Source organism: Pan troglodytes, chromosome 3 (assembly GCF_028858775.2).
Source record: "Pan troglodytes isolate AG18354 chromosome 3, NHGRI_mPanTro3-v2.0_pri, whole genome shotgun sequence".
In the NCBI taxonomy this organism is placed as follows: domain Eukaryota; kingdom Metazoa; phylum Chordata; class Mammalia; order Primates; family Hominidae; genus Pan; species Pan troglodytes.
This window is the reverse complement of record NC_072401.2, coordinates 189,586-216,133: the sequence shown is the minus strand read 5'-3', so window position 1 is coordinate 216,133 and position 26,548 is coordinate 189,586. Positions and strand designations below refer to the sequence as shown.

Sequence of the window (26,548 nt, the reverse complement as noted above, 5' to 3'; positions counted from 1 at the left end):
GAGCAAGACTCCGTCTCAAAAAACAAACAAACAAACAAACAAAAAGCCCTGAAGACTTTGGTCTCAGCTGTGTATCCTGAAGCAGCCCTATGAATCAGTTCCACACCCTCACAGCTGTGTTCAAGGGTCAGTACTGCTCATCTAGGAGCCTGTCCAATGACCAGGTTAGAGCATTTTGAAACATCCAGCAAGAGCCACACATCAGGAGCCACACCTGCTCACATTTATATTGTATCAGCACCCTCATCTGCATATATAACTGGAGATTTTTTTTTTGTCTCAGGCCAGTCTTATTGATAAAGTTCTTGAAGAAAGTCTAGTCTTTCCAGAAAATAGAATCCACAACTGTCTGATGGCCTGATAACAGGTCTGCCAAACATGAACTTCACTGCAGACATAGTAGTAGTTATGTGACCTGGCTCCAAAGCATTTAATTGCAATCTCAGTGGAAATATCATCAGCCCAGAGATCAAACAGGAGAAGTATTTACCTCCCAACTAGTCTGTAATGACTGAAAGAGGTATTTGCTCCTTCAGATGCAAGGACATCAAAATAAGGCTTCACAGATAATAAAGGATCAGGCAAACATACCACCACCAAAGGAACCTGAAAATTTTCCAGTAACCACTTACAATAAAACACCGACCTAAAAAATGGCTAAGAAGTCAAAATAATTATCTTAAGGAATGTCAATGAGATGAAAAAAATACTATTTTTTTTTTTTTTGCAAGAACGCATGAACAAAATTACAATTATAGCAAAGAAAGAGAACCAAATGGATATGCTGGAGCTGAAGAACGCAATATATAATAAAAAATTTTAGAGAAAGCTTTAACAGGAGACAGTTATACAGAAAAAAAATCAGCAAAGTTAAAATTAAGTCATTTGAAAGTTCCTAATTTAAAAAAAAAAAGAATGAAAGAGTGAATAAAGCATTTGGGCCACATACTGCATAATAAACTGTAAAAATGTACATATTTTAGCATGTTCAGGGTAGAGAGAGAAAAATCTTAAAAATTTGTTTAATGATAATGTCCTAAATTTTTCTCAATCTTAGAAGGAATACATTCAGTTTTATGAAGCTTAAAATGTCTATAGCAGAAGGAACTAATAACAATTGCCCAGAACACATAATTGAACTGCCAAAATTCAAAGACAAAGAGAGATTCTTAAAAGAAGCAAGAGAAAAGAAAATTTTCTCATACAAGTGAACCCCTATAAGGTTATCAGCAGATTGCTCAGCAGAAACCATGCAAGCCAGATAGGAGTGAGATCATATATTTAAAGTGCAGATGAAGAGAGAAAAAGAAAAAACTTTGACAACGAAGAAGAGTATACCTGACAAAACTGTTCTTTAGAAATGAAATATGAATCAAGATATTCTCAGATTAAACAAATAAGTTGAAGAAATTTATAATCATTTGACCTTACAAGAAATGCTAATAAGAATTTTTCAAGTTGTAATAACGGACTTCTAATTTACAACAAGAAAACATATAAAAGTATAAATCTTACTGGAAAAAAATATATATAGTCAAATGTAGAAGGCTATAAAACTGTAATTATGGTACATAAATCCCTTTTAACTCTGGTATAAAAGTTACAAAAAAGTATTAAAATATATATAGCCTCAATAATTTGTTAATGGATATACAATATAAAAAATTATGTAAAGTATGACATAAATAGTGTGTTGAAGGGAGTACAACTGCTTGATTTTTCTACACACATAAGTTAACTTTTGCTTGAGGCCAGGAGGTCAAAACCAGCCTGCTCAATATAGCAGGACCGTGTCTCTAAAATAAATACATAAAATAAAATAAAATAAAATACAGATCTCAGAAAGCTATTTACTTAAAACAAGTGGCTGGGTCTGATGGCTTATGCTGGTAATCCTAGCACTTTGGGAAGCCAAAGCAGGTGAACTGTTTGAGCCTAGAAGTTCAAAAGCAGCCTGAGCAACAAGGCAAAACCCTATCTCTACAAAAAATACTGACAAAATTAGCCGGACATGGTGGCATGTACTTGTAATCCTAGCTACTCAGGAGGCTGCGACTGGAGAATTGCTTGAGCCTGGGGAGGTCAAGGCTGCACTGAGCTGTGAATGCACCATTGCACTACAGCCTGGGTTAGAAAGCAAGACCCTATCCGTATAAAACAGAAAGTTAAATTGTTATCTTAAACTAGATTTTATAATTGTGAGATGTTTTATGTAAGTCTCTTGGAAATTCTAAAAAAAAAAAAAAAACCAAAAAACCCCCCCAAAATCTGTAGTAGATACATACAAAAGAAAAAGAATGAAAGCATCTAACAAAAACAAAACAGAACTCAAGAAAACACAAGGGAAGACAGCATGTAGGAATTACAAAACAGAAACTACTAAATGGTCAGAAAACAATGAACAAAATGGCAGTAATAAGTTCTTACCAATCAGTAATTCTTTTAAATACATAAAGATTTAGTTGTCCAATGAAAACACATTGCTATGGTTTGAGAGTCCTCTCCAAAATTCATGTTAAAATTTAACTGCCATTGTGAGAAAATTAAGTGAGACCCTTAAGTTATTAGGTCATGACAGCTCTACTCTCACGAAAGGATTAGTATCAGTATTTCAACAGTGGGTTAGTCATGATGAGAGTGGGTCTATTATAAAAGTGAGCTCTGGTGTACACCTTCTGTCATCCTCAAGCCTTCAGTCATGTTGTGATGTGGAAGTATGATTCTCATCAGATGGGAATGGCATGCTCTTGGACTTCTTGGCATCCAGGATTGTGCGCTAAGCAAACTTTTATTCTTTATAAATTACCAACTCTAGGATATTGTTATTGAAGCAAAAAATAAAGCATTTACAAAATGTTTGAATAGATTTATAAAATCAACCATATGCTGCACACAGGAGACTTAGAGTTAAGGACACACATACGTTAATAGTCCAAGGATGAAAAAGAATATTCCATGTCAATAATAACTAAAAGAGTGTAGCAGTGGCCGTAGCAGACAAAAGAGATTTCTAGGAAAAAAAAAAAATCTGTCATGAAAAAAAGAACTTCACTATATGGTAATAAAAGGCCAATTTGTCAAAATAATATAACAAATAAAAATATATACATACCCAATACAGAAGCACATAAATATATTGTAAAAGGAAAATAAATTTTGGGGCCTCCAAATCCCTAAGCTAAAGGGAAAAGTCAAGCTGGGAATTGCTTAGTGCCAACCTGCCTCCCATTCCATTCAGTCACCTCTCCGCCACTGACACAGATGTGAATCTTTTTTTTTTAATTTTTTTATTTTTTTTATTTTTACTGTAGTCACTTGAAAACTATTTTCTTTTTTTTTTTATTATACTTTAAGTTTTAGGGTACATGTGCACATTGTGCAGGTTAGTTACATATGTATACATGTGCCATGCTGGTGCGCTGCACCCACTAACTCGTCATCTAGCATTAGGTATATCTCCCAATGCTATCCCTCCCCCCTCCCCCCTCCCCACCACAGTCCCCAGAGTATGATATTCCCCTTCCTGTGTCCATGTGATCTCATTGTTCAATTCCCACCTATGAGTGAGAATATGCGGTGTTTGGTTTTTTGTTCTTGCGATAGTTTACTGAGAATGATGGTTTCCAATTTCATCCATGTCCCTACAAAGGACATGAACTCATCATTTTTTATGGCTGCATAGTATTCCATGGTGTATATGTGCCACATTTTCTTAATCTAGTCTATCATTGTTGGACATTTGGGTTGGTTCCAAGTCTTTGCTATTGTGAATAATGCCGCAATAAACATACGTGTGCATGTGTCTTTATAGCAGCATGATTTATAGTCATTTGGGTATATACCCAGTAATGGGATGGCTGGGTCAAATGGTATTTCTAGTTCTAGATCCCTGAGGAATCGCCACACTGACTTCCACAATGGTTGAACTAGTTTACAGTCCCACCAACAGTGTAAAAGTGTTCCTATTTCTCCACATCCTCTCCAGCACCTGTTGTTTCCTGACTTTTGAATGATTGCCATTCTAACTGGTGTGAGATGATATCTCATAGTGGTTTTGATTTGCATTTCTCTGATGGCCAGTGATGATGAGCATTTTTTCATGTGTTTTTTGGCTGCATAAATGTCTTCTTTTGAGAAGTGCCTGTTCATGTCCTTCGCCCACTTTTTGATGGGGTTGTTTGTTTTTTTCTTGTAAATTTGTTTGAGTTCACTGTAGATTCTGGATATTAGCCCTTTGTCAGATGAGTAGGTTGCGAAAATTTTCTCCCATGTTGTAGGTTGCCTATTCACTCTGATGGTAGTTTCTTTTGCTGTGCAGAAGCTCTTTAGTTTAATTAGATCCCATTTGTCAATTTTGGCTTTTGTTGCCATTGCTTTTGGTGTTTTGGACATGAAGTCCTTGCCCACGCCTATGTCCTGAATGGTAATGCCTAGGTTTTCTTCTAGGGTTTTTATGGTTTTAGGTCTAACGTTTAAATCTTTAATCCATCTTGAATTGATTTTTGTATAAGGTGTAAGGAAGGGATCCAGTTTCAGCTTTCTACATATGGCTAGCCAGTTTTCCCAGCACCATTTATTAAATAGGGAATCCTTTCCCCATTGCTTGTTTTTCTCAGGCTTGTCAAAGATCAGATAGTTGTAGGCAAGCGGCGTTATTTCTGAGGGCTCTGTTCTGTTCCATTGATCTATATTTCTGTTTTGGTACCAGTACCATGCTGTTTTGGTTACTGTAGCCTTGTAGTATAGTTTGAAGTCAGGTAGTGTGATGCCTCCAGCTTTGTTCTTTTGGCTTAGGATTGACTTGGCGATGCGGGCTCTCTTTTGGTTCCATATGAACTTTAAAGTAGTTTCTTCCAATTCTGTGAAGAAAGTCATTGGTAGCTTGATGGGGATGGCATTGAATCTGTAAATTACCTTGGGCAGTATGGCCATTTTCACGATATTGATTCTTCCTACCCATGAGCAAGGAATGTTCTTCCATTTGTTTGTATCCTCTTTTATTTCCTTGAGCAGTGGTTTGTAGTTCTCCTTGAAGAGGTGCTTCACATCCCTTGTAAGTTGGATTCCTAGGTATTTTATTCTCTTTGAAGCAATTGTGAATGGGAGTTCACTCATGATTTGGCTCTCTGTTTGTCTGTTGTTGGTGTATAAGAATGCTTGTGATTTTTGTACATTGATTTTGTATCCTGAGACTTTGCTGAAGTTGCTTATCAGCTTAAGGAGATTTTGGGCTGAGACAATGGGGTTTTCTAGATAAACAATCATGTCGTCTGCAAACAGGGACAATTTGACTTCCTCTTTTCCTAATTGAATACCCTTTATTTCCTTCTCCTGCCTGATTGCCCTGGCCAGAACTTCCAACACTATGTTGAATAGGAGCGGTGAGAGAGGGCATCCCTGTCTTGTGCCAGTTTTCAAAGGGAATGCTTCCAGTTTTTGCCCATTCAGTATGATATTGGCTGTGGGTTTGTCATAGATAGCTCTTATTATTTTGAAATATGTCCCATCAATACCTAATTTATTGAGAGTTTTTAGCATGAAGGGTTGTTGAATTTTGTCAAAGGCTTTTTCTGCATCTATTGAGATAATCATGTGGTTTTTGTCTTTGGCTCTGTTTATATGCTGGATTACATTTATTGATTTGCGTATGTTGAACCAGCCTTGCATCCCAGGGATGAAGCCCACTTGATCATGGTGGATAAGCTTTTTGATGTGCTGCTGGATTCTGTTTGCCAGTATTTTATTGAGGATTTTTGCATCAATGTTCATCAAGGATATTGGTCTAAAATTCTCTTTTTTGGTTGTGTCTCTGCCAGGCTTTGGTATCAGAATGATGCTGGCCTCATAAAATGAGTTAGGGAGGATTCCCTCTTTTTCTATTGATTGGAATAGTTTCAGAAGGAATGGTACCAGTTCCTCCTTGTACCTCTGGTAGAATTCGGCTGTGAATCCATCTGGTCCTGGACTCTTTTTGGTTGGTAAACTATTGATTATTGCCACAATTTCAGCTCCTGTTATTGGTCTATTCAGAGATTCAACTTCTTCCTGGTTTAGTCTTGGGAGGGTGTATGTGTCGAGGAATGTATCCATTTCTTCTAGATTTTCTAGTTTATTTGCGTAGAGGTGTTTGTAGTATTCTCTGATGGTAGTTTGTATTTCTGTGGGATCGGTGGTGATATCCCCTTTATCATTTTTTATTGCGTCTATTTGATTCTTCTCTCTTTTTTTCTTTATTAGTCTTGCTAGCGGTCTATCAATTTTGTTGATCCTTTCAAAAAACCAGCTCCTGGATTCATTAATTTTTTGAAGGGTTTTTTGTGTCTCTATTTCCTTCAGTTCTGCTCTGATTTTAGTTATTTCTTGCCTTCTGCTAGCTTTTGAATGTGTTTGCTCTTGCTTTTCTAGTTCTTTTAATTGTGATGTTAGGGTGTCAATTTTGGATCTTTCCTGCTTTCTCTTATGGGCATTTAGTGCTATAAATTTCCCTCTGCACACTGCTTTGAATGCGTCCCAGAGATTCTGGTATGTTGTGTCTTTGTTCTCGTTGGTTTCAAAGAACATCTTTATTTCTGCCTTCATTTCGTTATGTACCCAGCAGTCATTCAGGAGCAGGTTGTTCAGTTTCCATGTAGTTGAGCGGCTTTGAGTGAGATTCTTAATCCTGAGTTCTAGTTTGATTGCACTGTGGTCTGAGAGATAGTTTGTTATAATTTCTGTTCTTTTACATTTGCTGAGGAGAGCTTTACTTCCAACTATGTGGTCAATTTTGGAATAGGTGTGGTGTGGTGCTGAAAAAAATGTATATTCTGTTGATTTGGGGTGGAGAGTTCTGTAGATGTCTATTAGGTCCGCTTGGTGCAGAGCTGAGTTCAATTCCTGGGTATCCTTGTTGACTTTCTGTCTCGTTGATCTGTCTAATGTTGACAGTGGGGTGTTAAAGTCTCCCATTATTAATGTGTGGGAGTCTCAGTCTCTTTGTAGGTCACTCAGGACTTGCTTTATGAATCTGGGTGCTCCTGTATTGGGTGCATAAATATTTAGGATAGTTAGCTCCTCTTGTTGAATTGATCCCTTTACCATTATGTAATGGCCTTCTTTGTCTCTTTTGATCTTTGTTGGTTTAAAGTCTGTTTTATCAGAGACTAGGATTGCAACCCCTGCCTTTTTTTGTTTTCCATTTGCTTGGTAGATCTTCCTCCATCCTTTTATTTTGAGCCTATGTGTGTCTCTGCATGTGAGATGGGTTTCCTGAATACAGCACACTGATGGGTCTTGACTCTTTATCCAACTTGCCAGTCTGTGTCTTTTAATTGGAGAATTTAGTCCATTTACATTTAAAGTTAATATTGTTATGTGTGAATTTGATCCTGTCATTATGATGTTAGCTGGTGATTTTACTCGTTAGTTGATGCAGTTTCTTCCTAGTCTTGATGGTCTTTACATTTTGGCATGATTTTGCAGCGGCTGGTACCGGTTGTTCCTTTCCATGTTTAGCGCTTCCTTCAGGAGCTCTTTTAGGGCAGGCCTGGTGGTGACAAAATCGGTCAGCATTTGCTTGTCTGTAAAGTATTTTATTTCTCCTTCACTTATGAAGCTTAGTTTGGCTGGATATGAAATTCTGGGTTGAAAATTCTTTTCTTTAAGAATGTTGAATATTGGCCCCCACTCTCTTCTGGCTTGTAGGGTTTCTGCCGAGAGATCCGCTGTTAGTCTGATGGGCTTCCCTTTGAGGGTAACCCGACCTTTCTGTCTGGCTGCCCTTAACATTTTTTCCTTCATTTCAACTTTGGTGAATCTGACAATTATGTGTCTTGGAGTTGCTCTTCTCGAGGAGTATCTTTGTGGCGTTCTCTGTATTTCCTGAATCTGAACGTTGGCCTGCCTTGCTAGATTGGGGAAGTTCTCCTGGATAATATCCTGCAGAGTGTTTTCCAACTTGGTTTCATTCTCCGCATCACTTTCAGGTACACCAATCAGACGTAGATTTGGTCTTTTCACATAGTCCCATATTTCTTGGAGGCTTTGCTCATTTCTTTTTATTCTTTTTTCTCTAGACTTCCCTTCTCGCTTCGTTTCATTCATTTCATCTTCCATTGCTGATACCCTTTCTTCCAGTTGATCGCATCGGCTCCTGAGGCTTCTGCATTCTTCACGTAGTTCTCGAGCCTTGGTTTTCAGCTCCATCAGCTCCTTTAAGCACTTCTCTGTATTGGTTATTCTAGTTATACATTCTTCTAAATTTTTTTCAAAGTTTTCAACTTCTTTGCCTTTGGTTTGAATGTCCTCCCGTAGCTCAGAGTAATTTGATCGTCTGAAGCCTTCTTCTCTCAGCTCGTCAAAATCATTCTCCATCCAGCTTTGTTCTGTTGCTGGTGAGGAACTGCGTTCCTTTGGAGGAGGAGAGGCGCTCTGCATTTTAGAGTTTCCTGTTTTTCTGTTCTGTTTTTTCCCCATCTTTGTGGTTTTATCCACTTTTGGTCTTTGATGATGGTGATGTACAGATGGGTTTTTGGTGTGGATGTCCTTTCTGTTTGTTAGTTTTCCTTCTAACAGACAGGACCCTCAGCTGCAGGTCTGTTGGAATACCCTGCCGTGTGAGGTGTCAGTGTGCCCCTGCTGGGGGGTGCCTCCCAGTTAGGCTGCTCGGGGGTCAGGGGTCAGGGACCCACTTGAGGAGGCAGTCTGCCCGTTCTCAGATCTCCAGCTGCGTGCTGGGAGAACCACTGCTCTCTTCAAAGCTGTCAGACAGGGATATTTAAGTCTGCAGAGGTTACTGCTGTCTTTTTGTTTGTCTGTGCCCTGCCCTCAGAGGTGGAGCCTACAGAGGCAGGCAGGCCTCCTTGAGCTGTGGTGGGCTCCACCCAGTTCGAGCTTCCTGGCTGCTTTGTTTACCTAAGCAAGCCTGGGCAATGGCGGGCGCCCCTCCCCCAGCCTCGCTGCCGCCTTGCAGTTTGATCTCAGACTGCTGTGCTAGCAATCAGCGAGATTCCGAGGGCGTAGGACCCTCCGAGCCAGGTGTGGGATAGAGTCTCGTGGTGCGCCGTTTTTTAAGCCGGTCTTAAACGCGCAATATTCGGGTGGGAGTGACCCGAGTTTTCCAGGTGTGTCCGTCATCCCTTTCTTTGACTCGGAAAGGGAACTCCCTGACCCCTTGCGCTTCCCAGGTGAGGCAATGCCTCGCCCTGCTTCGGCTCGCACACGGTGCGCGCACCCACTGGCCTGCGCCCACTGTCTGGCACTCCCTAGTGAGATGAACCCGGTACCTCAGATGGAAATGCAGAAATCACCGTCTTCTGCGTCGCTCACGCTGGGAGCTGTAGACGGGAGCTGTTCCTATTCGGCCATCTTGGCTCCTCCCTCTCCACAGATGTGAATCTGATTGCCTCCTTTGGAGAGGCTAATCAGAAACTCAAAATAATGCAATCATTTGTCTCTTATCTACCTATGACCTGGAAGCCCCCTCCTCACTTCCAGTCTTCCCATCTTTGCTGAAGTTGTCCCACCTTTCCAGACCGAATCAATGTACTTCTTACATATATTGATTGCTGTCTTATGTCTCCTTAAAATGTATAAAATTAAGTTGTTCCCCGACCACCTGGGGCACGTCTCCAGGACTTCCTGCCACAGATGTGTGTCCTCAACCTTGGCAAAATAAACTTTCTAAATTAACTGAGACCTGTCTCAAAAATATGAACATATATTAACAGATGTAGAAAAACAGACAAATATGATAATACTAGGGAACTTTATTGCCCTACTTAATACAACACATCATTCAGACAGAAAACAATGTACTTGCATAGCACTAAAGAACTACACCTAAAAGACATATATAGGTAACATTTCACCCAACAGTATAACTTATATTCTTCTCAAACACACATGGAACATTCTCCAGGATACATCATAAATCTGGAGAGCCTCAACATCCCAGCCTTCAAGTGATCCTCTTGCCTCAGCCCCAGTTGGGACTACAGGTATGCACCACCTTGCCAAGCTAATTTTTTTTTATTTTCGGTAGACAAGATTTCACCATATTGCCCAGGCTGGTGTCGAACCCCTGAGCTCAAGCGATCTGCCCTCTGTGGCCTCCCAAAGTATTAGGATTACAGGTGTGAGCCACCGCACCTGGTCTGATATCTTTATTCTAACACCAAATATATGGAGTTTGCTGAACACCAACCAAACTTCTATCACCAACTGGGTGTCCAACAACTCAATTCTGACAACACCACGGTCAGCACAGACCCCACCGGCTCAGGGCTCAGTTCCACAATATTGCTTCCCTCCACGTGCCAGTCACAAGCCCCAGGGACCCATCTATACTTCAGAGCAACTGTCTATAAATCATGGGCTTCCAGAACTCCCTCCCTCAAGTTAAAGGATTTGATAAAACTACTCACAGAACTTAATGAAAAAACTTTACCTATGTTTACCAGATTACTAATATTGGATACAATTCAGTAAAAGCCAAAGGCAAAAAATATATAGGACAAAAGAAAGTGAGGGAAAAGAGGAGGTGGGTTAGTGAATCTTGGTAGTTATAACTATGGTCTCTCCAATCCTTTGTGCCCTATAAAAAAAAGGTTACTGCTAATAAATCACCTTTTCATTGACTTTGATGATGCTCCCTCTTTAGATATCTCAAATTCACCGATTCTAAATTCTCATTTTTCCCTCATAAACAAATAATTTGGTCTTCAGTGTTCAGAACAGAATACTTGTTAACCAAACTTTGCTTAAGTTTCTCTCCTTTACCCAGGCCCCTGGACTCTGCTCCACCTTCAGTCTGAGATAGCATACAACCCCTCTTCATGTCCCTCCCAAGAACAGGTTGACGTCAGGGTGAAACATTCTCCAATCCTGAATCTGATTTTGCCATTCTCCATTCTGCTCTCTCCCTCACACCTTCCTTCTAATCTTGTTTGCTCCTCCGTATGACAAATAGCCCTTTTCTGCCTCATTTTGGAGATGCTTGCAGGTCTTATGCTTGGTGCTTTCCCCAATGCAATATTCCTCAGAATAAAGTCACTTCTTACCTCATTGGAATTTATTTGACAATATCTAGGAAGAGCCCCATGACAGTAACAATTACACCCTCTCAGAGGACATCACAAACAACCTCCCATCCCAACTCTCACTGCATCTGCCTGTGGATCCTCAGCTTTCCAGAGTTCTGTACCTTCTCAGTATAAAGGCTCCTTTCATGTCTAATTTGAGCCAGGCTGGGACACCTGCAGGAAAGGTTCCCCAGTAAGTAACAACTGGGCTACTGATTACATCCTTTGACAGTGTCAAGATTGGCCTTACCCTGCAGTTAATGGGCTTAGGTCTGATTCCCAGTCAAGGTTATTCCCTTCATTTTATACAAAAGGAACTCAGTGTTTGAAGAATCCAGCAGAATTCCTCAAACTCAGCACTTATGTTCACAGGAGAAATGGAAATTGGAAGGCACTTACATTTCATACTTCAACAAGAAAAGCCAAAATATCCATTTCAGACAGCAAACGTCATTTAGGTATTATTTCCATAATAACAAATAATTAAGCAATCATTTATGAGCACTTCCAGGAATGTCAAGTCCTAGTCCATAGAATTTAACATTAAACTCAAATATGCAGATAACAGGATAACAGAGTAGACTTATCAACTATTGCAAATTCTCCATGTAGAAAAAAGAAACTGATGTTTTGGCAAATCTCTATAAACCACCAATGTATCTACCACGATTTCTTGTGGAAATGTATTCACTTTTCTGCAGCCATAAAAGAAGAAAATTTTTCCTATTTCTTTTCACCCAGTAATATTTTTATAACTAAGCCCTGAGATTCTGTGTGAAATAACTCCCAAAATGTACAGATTATAGAAACTTACTACCCTTGCTCAGGGAAAAAAAAAAAATGAAAATAAGAATTTTTAACAAACAAAATACATCACTAGATTTTTTTAAAATTCACATTTGTATGCCTCTTTGAGAATATTTTCCTATTTTTCAAGCTCTACCAATAGAATGCATTGTGCAGTTAATAAAAATGAAAGCTGAAATAGGTAAACAATCTTTTCAAGATGACAAACCCAGGGAGTGGCAGTACTGGCCGGAATGGTATGTCTGACTCAAGTGGCAAGTTAGGCCATCCTATGATATAGATCCTCCCACCCCCATCCTGCTCATTGAAATACTCAATGACCACCCTCCCAAGAGCCTCTGCACTGTGTGCCTCTGTGTGCCTGGAGTACATTTTTTTTTGCAGGTCCTTGTATCACCTTGCTAGAATGAACATTCAATGTTGTTGGGGATACTTTTTTCCCCTTCCACAATTCTGAAAAAATCCAGATGGTAGGAATTATTTCTGCCTTTCCCATCAATATCAGCTTTCTATTGGCTGGCCAGCAATGTGTCTCTAAAACATGGAAACTGGATTTGGAGAAAGAAAATCTTAATGCCATAAGGATTTGGTTTTTTGGATGAAAAGTAAACAAGAAGAGTGCTTTAGCATCAGGGCACTCAGCTGCTCCCCTGAGGCTCTACCCTATACCTCAGGCTGCCCACCATGAGGATGTGATGCAGTAGCTGTCATTCCCTAGACATTCCAAGAGACATGGCCACCATAGGCATCTGTGGTCTTCCCAGACAGTTCTGTAACCTAGGACCAGGAAAAGACAATAGGATGTATGAGGATGAATTACCTTGTGAAATTGGGAACCTAAACCCAAGGGCATTCTGATAAGGTGTCTGCACCTGAATAAGACAAAAGAAGAGGCACAAAAGATGCATACTTTCACCACTGTTATTCAACATAGTATTGGAAGTGCCAGCCAGAGCAATTTGACAAGAGAAAAAAATAAATGGCATCCAAATTGGAAAGAAAGAAGTCAAATTATATCTTTGTTTGCAGATGATGTAGTTTTATATTTGAAAAAACCTAATTAAGTAGAACACTATTAGAACTAATAAATTTAGTCAAAATATGGGTTTAAAAATTAGTAGTGTTTCCATATGCCAACAGTGAACAGTGTGAAAAAGAAACCGAGAGTAATCCCATTTACAATAGCCACAAATTGAAATTAAATACCTAGGAATTAACATAAGCAAAGTGAAAGGTCTCTACAATGAAGACTAGGAAATACTGATGCAAGAAATTTAAAAAGACAAAAAAAGGAAAGATATTTTATGTTCATGAATAAAAAGAATCAATACTTTCTAAATGTCAATACTACCTGAAGCAATCTACAGATTTAATGCAATCCCTATCAAAAGATCAATGACATTCTTCACAGAAATCCGAAAAACAATTCTACAATGTAGACAGAACCACAAAAGACTCAGAATAGCCAAAGTCACTGTAAGAAAAAAGAAACTGGAGGAATCATCCTATTTAACTATAAATGATTCTACAGAGCTACAGTAATTAGAACAGCATGGGACTGATCAGTAAAACAGTAGAGAGAACACAGATATAAACCCATACATCTACAGCAAACTTATTTTTGACAAAGGTGTCAAGAATATTTATTGGAGGCTGAGCATGCTGACTCATGCCTAATCCCAGAACTCTGAGAGGCTGAGACAGGTGGATCACTTGAGATCAGGAGTTTGAGACCAGAGTGGCCAACATGGTGAAACTCTGTCTCTACTAAAAATACAAAAATTAGTCCGGCATGGGGGTGCACGCCTGTAGTCCCACCTACTCCAGAGGCTGAGGTGGGAGAATTGCTTGAACCTGGGAGGCAGAGGTTGCAGTGAGCTAAGACTGTACCACTGAACTCCAGCCTGGGTGACAGAGCAAGTCTCTGTCTTCAAAAAAAAAAAAAAAAAAAGGATATTTATCGGGGAAAGTGCTACAAAAACTCAATATTCATATTCAGAAGAACAAAACTAGACCCCTATCTCTGGCCATATAAAAAATTAAATCAAAATGGATTAGAGACTCAAATCTAAGACCTCAAACTGTAGGGATTCAATCAAGCTGGTGGGAAAAAATATTAAAGATAATTATCTACCGTTGGTGCTACTTGGGAAGTCCACAATGTCAATTACTCTTTAGTAGTGTTGACTCAAGCCTTTGTCAATTAGTCTTTACTAAATAAATGCGAGTCTCACTGGCTGGTCAGGGTCACAACTGTTTACAGACCTCTCTGGGGAGTCTGTAAGTGGCCCGGACATCCAGCTGGACTGGCAAAACAGAATATCTGTGTGTCAGTGTACTTTATTCACCTGTCGTTTGGGTCACGGTCTGCGGGCAGACCCCCGCATCGAACTATGAAACTACTACAAGAAAACATTGGTGAAACTCTCCAGGAAATTAAACTGGGCAAAAATGTCTTGAATAATACCCCCACAAGCACAGGGAGCCAAAGCAAAGATGAACAAATGGAATCACATCAAGTTAAAGAGCTTCTAAACAGCAAACAAATCACCATAAAGAGCTTCTAAACAGCAAATGAAACAATCAACAAAGTGAAGAGACAACACACAAAGTAAGAGAAAACATGTGCAAACTGCCCATCAGAAAAGGAACAACCAGAATACGTAAGGCACATAAACAGCTCTATAGGATAAGATCAAATAATCTGATTATGAATGTGCAAAGAACGTTTATAGACATTTCTCAAAAGAGGGCATACAAATAACAAAAAGGTATATGACGAGGTGCTCCACATCATTATCATCAGAGAAATGCAAATCAAAACAACAGTGAGATATTATCTCACCCCAGTTACAATGGCTCTTATCCAAAAGTCAGTCAATAACAAATGCCAGTAAGGATGTGGAGAAAAAAACTCTAGCATTCTCTTGGTGTGAATGTAAATTAGTCCAACCACTATGGAGCACAGCTTAGAGGTTCCTCAAAAAATGAAAAATAGAGCTACTATATTATCCAACAATCCCATTCCTAGGTATGTACATAAATCAGAACATCAAAGAGATATCTGTACCACCATTTTATTGCAGCAGTGTTCACATTAGCCAAGATTTAGAAGCAATCTAAGTGTCTATCAACAGATGAATGGATAAAGCAACTGTGGTACAAGTACACAACGGAGTACTTTTCAATCATAAAAAAGAATAAGATCCTGTCATTTGCAACAACATGGATAGAACTAGAGGTCATTATGTTAAGAGAAATAAGCCAGGCACATGATGGCAAACTTTGCATTGTTCTCATACATTTGCTGGAGCTAAAAACTAAATTGATTTAATTCATGGAGATAGAGAGCAGAAGGATTGTTATCAGAGGCTGGAAAGTATAGTGAGGGGTTGGGGGCAAGTGGGGAAGGTTAATGGATACAAAAATAATTAGAAAGGGTAAGATTTAGTAGTTGCTAGTACAACAGAGTGACTATAGTCAAAAGCAATTTAATTGTACATTTTTAAGTAACTAAAAGAATGTTATTAGATTGTTCGTAAAACAAAGAACAAATAGTTGAGGCAATGAATAACCATTTATCTGATGCTTTTTTGTGCATTTCATGCCTTCATCAAAATCACTGATATAACCCATAGATACATATAGGTACTACGTACTCACAAAAATTAAAATAATAAATAAAATATAAATTTAAAATAAGCGTAAAAACAAACACGGTCCTCGTTTCTTCATAGATATATGAACTTAACACCACGCTGATCACATTGCCTTTGTGAGAATTCCTGAACATAGTTAAGAATTTGTACTACTTCAGTTGAGCACAATGCCAAAAACATGTAGAAGAGAAGAAAAAGCTTATTAGATATGCCCAGCGCAGCCTGACCTCCTCCCAATACAGCATGGTGCAATCCAGGAGAAACTCCCAACTCTATGCTTCTTCCTCAGGAGAGAAAGAGAAATGTGGAATATATGTCCACATTCCTGTCTTTTGAGGGACTGTCCAAAGAGGAATTTTGTCTCCCCTGACTTGCCTCCTCTGACGTAGAGTGCTGAAGGGAATGGTGGTATACTTCGGATGACAGCTATGCATATTTTGCATTAACATAAGACGCAATCCTGACCTGGTGCAGTGGCTCACACCTGTAATCCCAGCACTTTGGGAGGCCGAAATGGGCGGATCACGAGGTCAGGAGATCGAGACCATCCTGGCTAACTCTGTGAAACCCCGTCTCTACTAAAAATACAAAAAATTAGCCAGGCGTGGTGGCGGGCACCTGTAGTCCCAGCTACTAGGGAGGCTGAGGCAGGAGAATGGTGTGAACATGGGAGGTGGAGCTTGCAATGAAACGAGATGGCGCCACTGCACTCCACTCCGCCTCAAAAAAAAAAAAGAAGCAATCCTAAAATCATATCAGAACTGAAGAGACCAGAAGTGCTGAACAACTGTCAAAAAGAGAAACAACATCATAAGCACCATATATCCTGATTTTAAACACCTATTATAAAGTTATAGTAATTGAAATACTTTATAACTCAATTTTAAAATACCAGTGAAACAGAATAAAGAACACAAATAGTCCCTTGCATATATTATCAAATGAAGAGTATTTACACATCCATATTCACGGTAGCATTATCTACAAAAGCAAGTAAGTGAAAAGAACTTTTCTTAATAAATAAATGAATAAAGACAATTTCAAATATATAAATAATTAAATATTACTCAGCTTCTTAAAAGCAGAAAATTTTGTTAAATCCACAATAAGGATACATTTTTAAGGCTTTATTTATGTGGAAGAAGCCCAGGCACAAAAGGACAGAAACGATATAATTCCACTTATGTAAGATACCTAAAGTAGTTAAACTCATAGAAACAGAAAGAAGACTAAACTGTGTCAGGGTTAAGTGGAGAAGAAAATGAGTAGCTGTTGTTTCATGGACAACCTGTTAGAATGCAAAACAACCCCCCCACCCTTTTTTTTTTTTAAACTTTATTTTAAGATCAGAGTATATGTGCAGGTTTCTTATACTGGTAAACTTCTATCATGGAGGTTTGTTGTACAGATTATTTGGTCATCAAAGTATTGAGCGTAGTTCTCATCATACAACACTGAATTATACAACACATCCTTTCATACCACCTGTAATAAAACTGGAAATCAAAAGCAGAAGCAAAATTGCCAAATCCAAAAATCTGTGAAACTCAACACACTCTTGAACATATTCTTATCTGTGTTGGTTGATTTGATATTGTTAAATGACCACACTACACAGTGATATTCAAATTCAATGTAAGTCTAATGAAAATAAAAATGATACTTTGTGAAAAAGTATTTTTTACAATTCTTAACTTTTACATGGAATTTCAAAGGACCACTGATAGCCCAAACATTCTTTGAAAACAAGAACAAAGTTACATGCACAACGTTTCCTGTTTTTAGAACAGATAACAAAGCTAAATAAAAACAGTGTGGTACTTGCAAGAAGACAAATAAATGATGGAACAGAACACAGAACTCAAAAACAAACCACTGTGTATATATTCAAATGATCTTCAACAAGGTTGCTATAACCACACAATAAGAGAAAGACAGTCTCTTCAATAGATGGTGTTGGAAAACTATATCCATATGAAAAAACTGAGGTTGGATCCTTCCCCTGAACCATATACAAAAACTGTCTTGAATGAGTTAAATATTTAAATGTAAGAATTATAATTATACAATCTTTAGAAGAAAATATAGGAAGATTATGACATTGATCCCAGCAATGTTTTCTTGCATGTAACATCAAACACATGAGCAAAAAATTCAAAAGCACAGAAAAGCAGGACTACATTAAATTTATCTCTCCACATTAAAGATTTAGTAAGAGTCCCACCTAAGCAGCAGAAAAGCCAAAATATACATATATTTGACAGAAGATAACATCCAGAACTCCAAAAAAAAACCAAAAAGTTACATGACTAATAGACAAGAGATGAAAATGTTTCTCCAAAGATGAAATACATAATTATTGAAAAAAATTCTAATCTTTAGAAAAATGTAAAGAAAAACCACAGTGAGGTATTACTGTGCATTAAGATGGCCAATAACAAGCAAACAAAAAATAATACATATTGTCAACAATGTAGAGAAATTGAAACCCTTGTACACTGTTGGTGGAAAAAACGTGATGCAGCCACCTGAAAAATGTATGGAGGTTCCTCCAAAAATTAAAAATAAAGTTACTGTATGACCCAGTAATTCCACTTCTGAGCATCTATTTAAAGTATGCAATGTATACCTGAAAGAAGTATTTGCACATCCATATTCACTGTATTAGTTTATTCTTGCAGTGCTATAAGAAAATTCCTGAGACTTTGTAATTTATTTTAAAAAGAGGTTTAATTGGCTTATGGTTCTGCAGGCTGTACGGCAAGCATAGCAGCTTCTGCTTTAGGGGAGGCCTTGAAAAGCTTCCAGTCATGGCAGAAAGAAAAGGGACAGAGAGTCATCTCACATGGTGGGAGCAGGAACAAGAGAGCACGAGAGGGAAGGTGCCACATGCTTTTGAAAAATTAGATCTCAGAAGAAGTCACTCACTATGGCAAAGACAATACCAAAGGGGCTGCTGCTAAACTATTCATGAGAAACCAACCCTAAGATCCAATCACTTCCCACCAGGCCCACCTCCAACACTAGGGACTGCAATTTGACATGAGATTTGAATGGGGACCCAAATCCAAACTATATCACTTACGAAAGCCAAAAAGTGAAAAAACTCAAACACCCTTCAATAGATAAATGATTTAAAAAGATGTGGCTTATACATACAATGAAATATTCTTTAGCCTCAAATGAAAATATCTTGTCAGATGCTACAATAAGGATAAATCTTAAAGCCATTATTTTAAGTGAGGTAAGACACCAACAAAGTGACAGTGTATGATTCCACGTATATAAGATATTTTAAATAGTAAACTCCTGGAAAACAGAAGTAGAAAGGCGCTTGCCTATGGTTAGGGTTATGAAACCTCAGTGGTGCCAAAGATCAAAAAGGGTTATTTGGGAAAAGCAGGCCCTCACCCAGGTGGCCAACTCAAGGGCCCACAGACATGGCTACAGACAAGGAAATGGGGCACCGAGCTTGGTCTTACTGAAGATTATGAAGCAGTTCTGCAACCTCTCTCAAACTCCTTCAGCTATAGTCCAAAAGTGGTCCTTCCCATCAAGTGACCTGCAGGGAAACACACCCAGCCACGGCCCTGGAGGCAGGCCTGCAGATCTTGGCCTCAACTGTGCTCCTTAAAGCAGCCCTGTGACTCAGTTCTAGCTCTCACAGCCACAGTCCATGGCCAGTTGTACACACTCAGGGACCCACATGGAGACTTGTGAAACCTGTTCCCAGGTAGTTAGTAGAAGCCAATCCCATTCATACACATGGTATTTGGGCCATCATATGCAGACAAACTGTAAAACCCTACCCTACTGCCTGCCATATAGATTAATGTCCTCAAGGATATTTAATCTTTCCATGGCCCAGAAAGAATCCATGACTGCCCAAATCTCTGGTAATACAACCATCAAAGGCAGACCCCATATCACTCAAACACAGATGTATGGTAAGTTCTCACTTAATGTTCAAAATAGGTTCTTGAAAACTGCGTCTTTAAATGAAACAATGCTGCTATATGCCATTTAAACAACAGACCCAGCAGCACCCTTGTGACACAATGGCCAGGCTAGTCTGGAACTCCTGGCCTCAAGTGATCTCCCCACCTTGGCATCCCAATGTGCTGGCATTACAGGTGTGAGCCACTATGCTCGGTCACTTTACATTTATTTTGATTAAGTTCCTTATTTTTATACTATTGCAATTGGAAACTTTCTTTTTTTGGAAAGTTTGTTGTTACTATATGGAAATGCAACAAATATTTGTATGTAGGGTCAGGTGCAGTGCCTCATTTCTGTAGTCCCTGCACACTTTCAGAGGCTAGAGGCCAAGGAAGGTGGATCGCTTGAGCACAGGAGTTTGAGATGAGCCTGGGCAACAGAGTGAGACCCTATCTCAAACCAACAAAAAAACCCCACAAGTATTTTTATGTTGGTCATGTATCCTGATACCTTAATGAATGCATTTATTAGTTCAGTTTTTGTTGTTTCACTCTAGGGTTTTGTATATACGCATAATTATATTATCTACAAACAGTAACATTTTTACTTTTATTCCAAGCTGGAAAGCTTTGTTATTTTCCTTGTCTAATTGTTCTGATACAAACTTTCAGTAATATGTTAAGGTACAAGCTGTGGCCCTGGAGGCATGCTTGTGGATCTTGGCCTCAGCTTTGGTCCCTGAAACAGCCCCATGTCTGTACATTTGAAGGATCTAACAACTCTTAACAGTTTCTATAAACTATGGCAAAACCCCATCTCCACTAAAAAAACTATCTTTGGCAAGTAAAGATCTCCTTTTATTGGGTCCCCAGGCTGATAAGACTACCTCTCTGGTTGCTGAGAAGAAAGGTCATAGCTGGGTCACAAGGGTGCTGCTGGGTCACAAAACCCCATCTCCACTAAAAATACAAAAAAATTAGCTGGGCATGGTGGTGCATGCCTGTAATCCCAGCTACTTGGGAGGCTGAGGCAGGAGAATCGCTTGAACCTGAGAGGCGGGGGTTGCAGTGAGCTGAGATTGTGCCACTGTACTTCAGCCTAGGGAACAGAGTGAGACTCTGTCTCATAAAATAAGTACATAAATAAAATAAATTTAAAAATGTAAAGGATGAGATAAAAATGTATACACTAACACAGTTAAGATATTGATGACAGAAATTGAAGTAGGTAAAAATAAATGAAAACATATTCCATTAGGATAACTAATATTGTCAAGGAATATTATCCAAAGTGATCTGGAGATTCAATGTCATCCCTATCAAAATTTTAGTGGCATTTTTCACAGTAATAGAAAACACAATTGTAAAATTTAAGTGTAATCTTAAATAACTTAAAATAACCTGAGCAATCTTGAGAAAGAACAAAGCTGGGGACATCATACTTTCTGATTTCAAACTTTACTTAAAGGTCATGGTAATCAAAAGAGTATAGTATGTGCATAAAAACAGATACAAAAACCAAAGCAACAGAATAGGGAGCCCAGAAACATATCCATGCATACAAGGTCAACTAATCTTTGACAAGGCCACCAATAATATACAATGCAGAAAGTATAGTCTTGTCAATACATGGTACCAGAAAAACTGGATATCCACAAGCAAAAGAATAAAATTAGACTACACCATGAATATAATTTTCTTATACCATACCCCAAAATTAACTCAAAATAAAAGACTTAAATGTAAGACATAAAAGCTTAAAACTCCTGAATAAAACATATGGAAAAACCTTGTTGATATTGGTCTTGGCAATTTGGTATGTCATCAAAAGCACAGCAACAGAAGAAAATACAAAAGAGTGGGACTGCATCAAAGTGTACAGCTTCTGTACAGTAAAGGAAAAAAACCAAAATTTAAAAAAATCCTACACAATAGAAAAATATTTGCAAGCCATATATCTGATAGTTAATATCCAAAATGTGTAAGAAACTTCTGCAATTCGAAGCAAGACAATAATGATGATAACCTATTCAAAAATAGGCAAAAGGTTAGTTTTGTTTTGTTTTTCCCACCAAGAAGACATACATACAAGGGAAATCCTGTATGCCATTAGTGAGATATAAATTGATAAAGTCATCATACAAATCAGTAAAAAATAAAAATGAAAGTATCACATAATTCAGCAATACCACCTCTGGGAACACTACCAAAGGAAATAAAATTAGTACCTCAAAGAACAATCTTCAGCCCCGTGTTCATTTTAGTTTTGCTTAAAATAGCCAAATAAATTTATATATATACACACACAGTAGAATACTATTCAGCCATAAAAGAGAAGGAAATCTAGCCATTTACAGCATTGATAGACCTTGAAGACATTACGCTAAGTGAAATAAGCCAAACACAAAGAAACTGCATGTTCTCAGTTAGATAAGGAATCTAAAAATGTAAACTCGTAGGAACAGAGAGTAGAATGGTGGTTGTTAGTGCCTGAGGGTGGGAATATGAGGAGATGCTCTTCAAAGAGTACAAATGATTAGTTGTAAGTTGAGTAAGTCTGAGAAAGCTAACGCACATTAGCATTAGATTAGCAAAATAGCATTGTCTTTATAGTAATACTGTAAAGTATGCTTACAATTTGCTACAACAGTAGACCTCAAGTGTTCTTGTGACAAAAAAAAAATGGTTATCTATGTGAGGTAATAAATGTGTTCATCAACTTGACATTTTGTTTCAAAATGTATATGCATATCAAATCATTACATTGTACAAATTAAATATAGTTATATAATTTTATCAGAAAAATCCGTATCACACAAACACAGATGTATGTTAAGTCCTCATTTAATGTTCAAAATAGATTCTTGAAAACTGCATCTTTAAATGAAACAATGTTGTTACATGCCATTCAAACATAACTTGTTTTTATTTATTAAACTCTGGTAAAATTAGTTTTCTTAAACAATACGTTGCTTTACTTACAGTTTCCAAGAACCTATCAACGATGTTAAGCGAGAATTTCCTATACACATATATGACTCATATAGGTATGTGTATGTGTGTGTGACACACAGTTCTACATATAGATGGATTATAGCTCAATGACAGAATCCCAGGAGGCTTCCTACTAAATAAGACAAAATTATAAGATAATAGTTTATCAAGAAATAAGGTAACAATTGAGAGCTTAATATACACTTAGGAATGTTCTAAGCCGGTTAATGACATAGTGCATTTAAGAAATCTAGAAGGTGGGCCAGGCACGGTGGCTCAGGCCTGTAATTCTAGCACTTTGGAAGGCAGAGGTGGGCGGATCACTTGAGGTCAGGAGTTCAAAACCTGCCTGGCCAACATGGTGAAACCCCGTGGCGGGCACCTGTAATCCCAGGTACTCAGGAGGCTGAGGCAGAAGAACCATTTGAACCCGGGAGGTGGAGGTTGCAGGGCAGCAGAGGTTGCAGTGAGCCGAGGTCACGCCACTGCACTCCAGCCTTGGTGACAGAGCAAGACTCCGTCTCAAAAAAAAAAAAAAAAAGAAAAAAAGAAAGAAATCTAGAAGGTGAGTAGATACTTTAAACCAGTGGTATCCAATTCTTTGAGTGTGAGGACGTTTTTGCTTATCTGTGGTGATGGGTATCAAAAAAATTATTCACAAACCTATTTCTTGTTTCTTAGCTCATCAGCTATCATTATTGTTTGTGTATTTTATAATTTTAAGTGTGTCCCAAGACAAATCTTCTTCCAATGTGGCCCAGGGAAGCCAAGAGTTTGAAAACCTGTGCTGTAAACTATATTGTAATTTGAAAATTTGAATATATATAGAGTTCAAATTACAAATTTCAGTTTATACAAAATAACATTTTGAAGTAAAATATTTTTTCATATTTGGAAAAATGCTTATTGTTCTGATAAAATTGCTGAGTAAGAGTTTTTGTAGAATTACATTTGCAACCTCTACAGGATTAAAAATCACTAAGCAGGGTGACGCACACCAGCATGGCACATGTATACGCATGTAACTAACCTGCACATTGTGCACACGTACCCTAAAACTTAAAGTATAATTAAAAAAAAAAATCACTAAGCAGAAAAGATGCAACATCTGTCCTCGGTGTTCCTAAGATTTCTAAACCAAATCCCATTATGTCCACTACTCACCTTACGTATTTTAGGCATGATGCGAAAATAATATTTGAAAAAATACTTTAACATAGAGGTCCTCAATAATACAAATACTCCTATGTCTCTAAAAGCAATGGAACAGCAGTCAGATTATGCAGCCCATTATAAGCGATAAAGTGGACATTGGCTCTCCTTGTAAACTTGGAGATCACTGAAGAAAAAAAGGAAATTCTTAGAAGATTTAAGAGCATGGGACAGAAGATGACCCTATTTGTGAATAAGAGAAAAAATGCAGCCTTTTCGGAAATTATTTTTATTGGCGCAGTTTCCCAGACTACATTTGAAGGCCTGGCTTCCTTCCTGACCTCTGGCCTCCTAGCCTGTGTCCTCTCCTTCATTCAGTCTCACCTACCTGGGGGTTTGGCTGCTGTCTCATGTATCTTCAAATTGCAGGGCTCTTTTATTTGCTCCAGACAGGTGACCAGGTCTGGGTTAGAGATCACAAAACCTGTTTTATTAAAAAAAAATTAACATGACTATTGCTGGGGATACTCCAATGACCAATCTATTACTATGCTAAGTAGAATAAAGAAATTATGGAAGACTCCAGAAAATTAATCCAAAAATTGTTTCCTGACAGAATCTTTAGAATACTGAAATATTTTAAATCTGTGGGTTCTAAGTTCCACTACCCAGTACTACTGAATCAAAAATAAGTGGTGCAAATTAGATTTTAGATGTGGAAAACAATACTTTACATCACTGAATTTCTAGAATTACTACTATCCTAGAGTGAAGGACACAAATTAGCTCAAGAAAAGAGATGGTTTATGCAATGATGAAACATCCTAAAGATTTTCTTTTTACACCAGCAAATCCCAATTTTTTTCTTGTAGAAAGGCACTGAAATTAATTAATGCAAAGCAGAAGCACCCAAGAGACATTCTGCAAAGAAAGAAAAGGAAACTCTGAGGAAGTATTAGGAATTATGTATTGAAGTTATCCTCACCCAGGGAGACCAGGTTCCTGTAGTTCTCCAACATCACATCTCTATACAAATTCTGCTGGGCAGGGTCCAGACATTTCCACTCTTCAGGGGAGAATTCTATGGCCACATCCCTGAATGTTAAGAGTTCCTGAAAACACATATTTATCATGTGACAGAGTTCTTAATTTGACTATAAGTGAAATCAGAGAACTAGTTGTGACTTATGGGGCTGACTGGAATTATCTCATAAAACAACTTTTAACACAGTAATGTTATCTAAAGTATTCTATAATTCTGAAGAAAAAGGAGGGCATGCCAGCAATTTTTGTTGCTGCAATGGAAATATGGGCTACACTGATCTGTCCCTACCAAAATCAAGCAAAGCAGGTCCTGTGACCTCCTTGAACAAAGGGTGAACTCATGTCTCATTAAAGTAACTGGAAGCCCTCATGCTTGACCCTGGCCTCACTGTAATGTCACACAAGAAACTTAACAGGATCTGTGGGGAGGGAACGGGTGACTGTTTCTCTTCAAACTGCCATGTGATCCTACTGGAAGACTGGGCTGAGAGTCACTTAGCTAAAAATTGCCTCTCAAGCTTCAATGTGCACATAAATTTGGTATTCTAGGCCTCACTGTAAGTAACAAAATTCTGCAGGTTTGAAAAGGGTCCATTAAATAGCTTTTTATAGCCAAGTCTCCCATTAATGCTGATGCTCCTCCTAGACCCGTTATAGTACCACTCAGCTAGAGAAAGCAGACACAGCACGCAGAGTCCCTTACCCCAACACCCTTATCACAACACAAACACTTTTCATCCGAAGACAAGACCAGCAATCAACATCCTGAAACGTGGCATTATCTGCAAGCCCTTTAAAAGTTACAGAGGCTGGAGATGGTGGCAATGTCTGAGTAAGTCTGCATTTGAAAAACAGCACATCCACATGCATTAATGCGATATTTGTGGAGCATGTACTATGTGCTCAGGAGTATGTCACAGAGCACTGTGCTGGGAAGCTCACATTATGTGTGTTAATTCTCACAGCATCCTGGGAGGTGGGTACAAAGTGTGTGATACTTCCCAGGATTTAAATGCAGGGCCCAGCATTTCTATTTTTTATTCTGTTTTCCTATCATTGATTTTTAAAAAATATATAGAATAATAGCTCAACGTAGATAAATGGGAGAGACACAGAAGAAAGTTTTAAGTACAATTCAGGAATTTTTTATTTTTGTGTTTATAGTTACTTTGAGACTTGTGAAAAATCCACTGAAACTGCAAAGATGGAGAACAGGTTGCTGGATGGGATGTCTCTAGAAATACTGGTTTTAATTTTACATAAAATAATTTAAGTACATTAAATTCAAAGTACATTGCCTTTCTCCATTTATCAGCTTTTGTGTTTCAGGAAATTGGGAGCACCAGCTCTGGAGAGGCAGTAGGAATAGCTACTCCAAACTCTGATCTCCTCTAAGCAGTTCTGTGAGGTATTTCAGTGTGGGGTCAGACCTGGACAAGGTTCAGTAGAGGGGGGATCTGGGCAAAGTTGGGACAGAAAATGGGCCCTAGGCTTCTGCTCTCTAGGCCACTAAGTAGTTTCAGTTTTGTCTTTTCTAAGCCTGCCCAAAAGAAATTTGATTCCCAGAGTTTGTGTAATTTTTATCTATTTTGCCACTTCCCCATCTATAACATACAATAACAAGGAATTTAACCAAAACCCTTTTGTTTTTACAGACCAATTATATTTGAAGCTAAATATTTATTCTTAGCAAGGCAAAAACAGTACAAATAATGACTTCTCTTCTGTCCATAAACAGCCATGCAGGTGGTGGTATCAAAACTCACAAAACAATAAAAGGGAAGTAACCCAAACGAAGCTTAAGTCTCCTGTACAGTTTTCATCTTTGTACTGAATACATGACGCTGAATTCAATCATTTATTAATGTGCTCTAGAATGCAAGTTCCTTGATGG

At 38.3% G+C, this 26,548-nt stretch overlaps 1 protein-coding gene across 3 annotated transcripts in view; it reads right to left on the bottom strand.

Annotated features, from left to right (window-relative positions):
- ZNF595 (zinc finger protein 595) overlaps positions 1-26,548 on the bottom strand; it is a 41,576-nt gene that overhangs the window by 10,537 nt on the left and 4,491 nt on the right. For 2 of the 3 annotated variants that reach the window (XM_009447162.5, XM_063808477.1), the window contains exons 2-3: positions 24,596-24,722; positions 23,999-24,094 (exon numbers count right to left, since the gene is read on the bottom strand). The exons of the other annotated variant lie outside the window; for it this stretch is intronic. In XM_009447162.5, the coding sequence (XP_009445437.1) occupies positions 23,999-24,094; positions 24,596-24,722 (223 nt within the window). The remainder of the gene's footprint in view (positions 1-23,998; positions 24,095-24,595; positions 24,723-26,548) is intronic. 3 annotated transcript variants of the gene reach the window in all.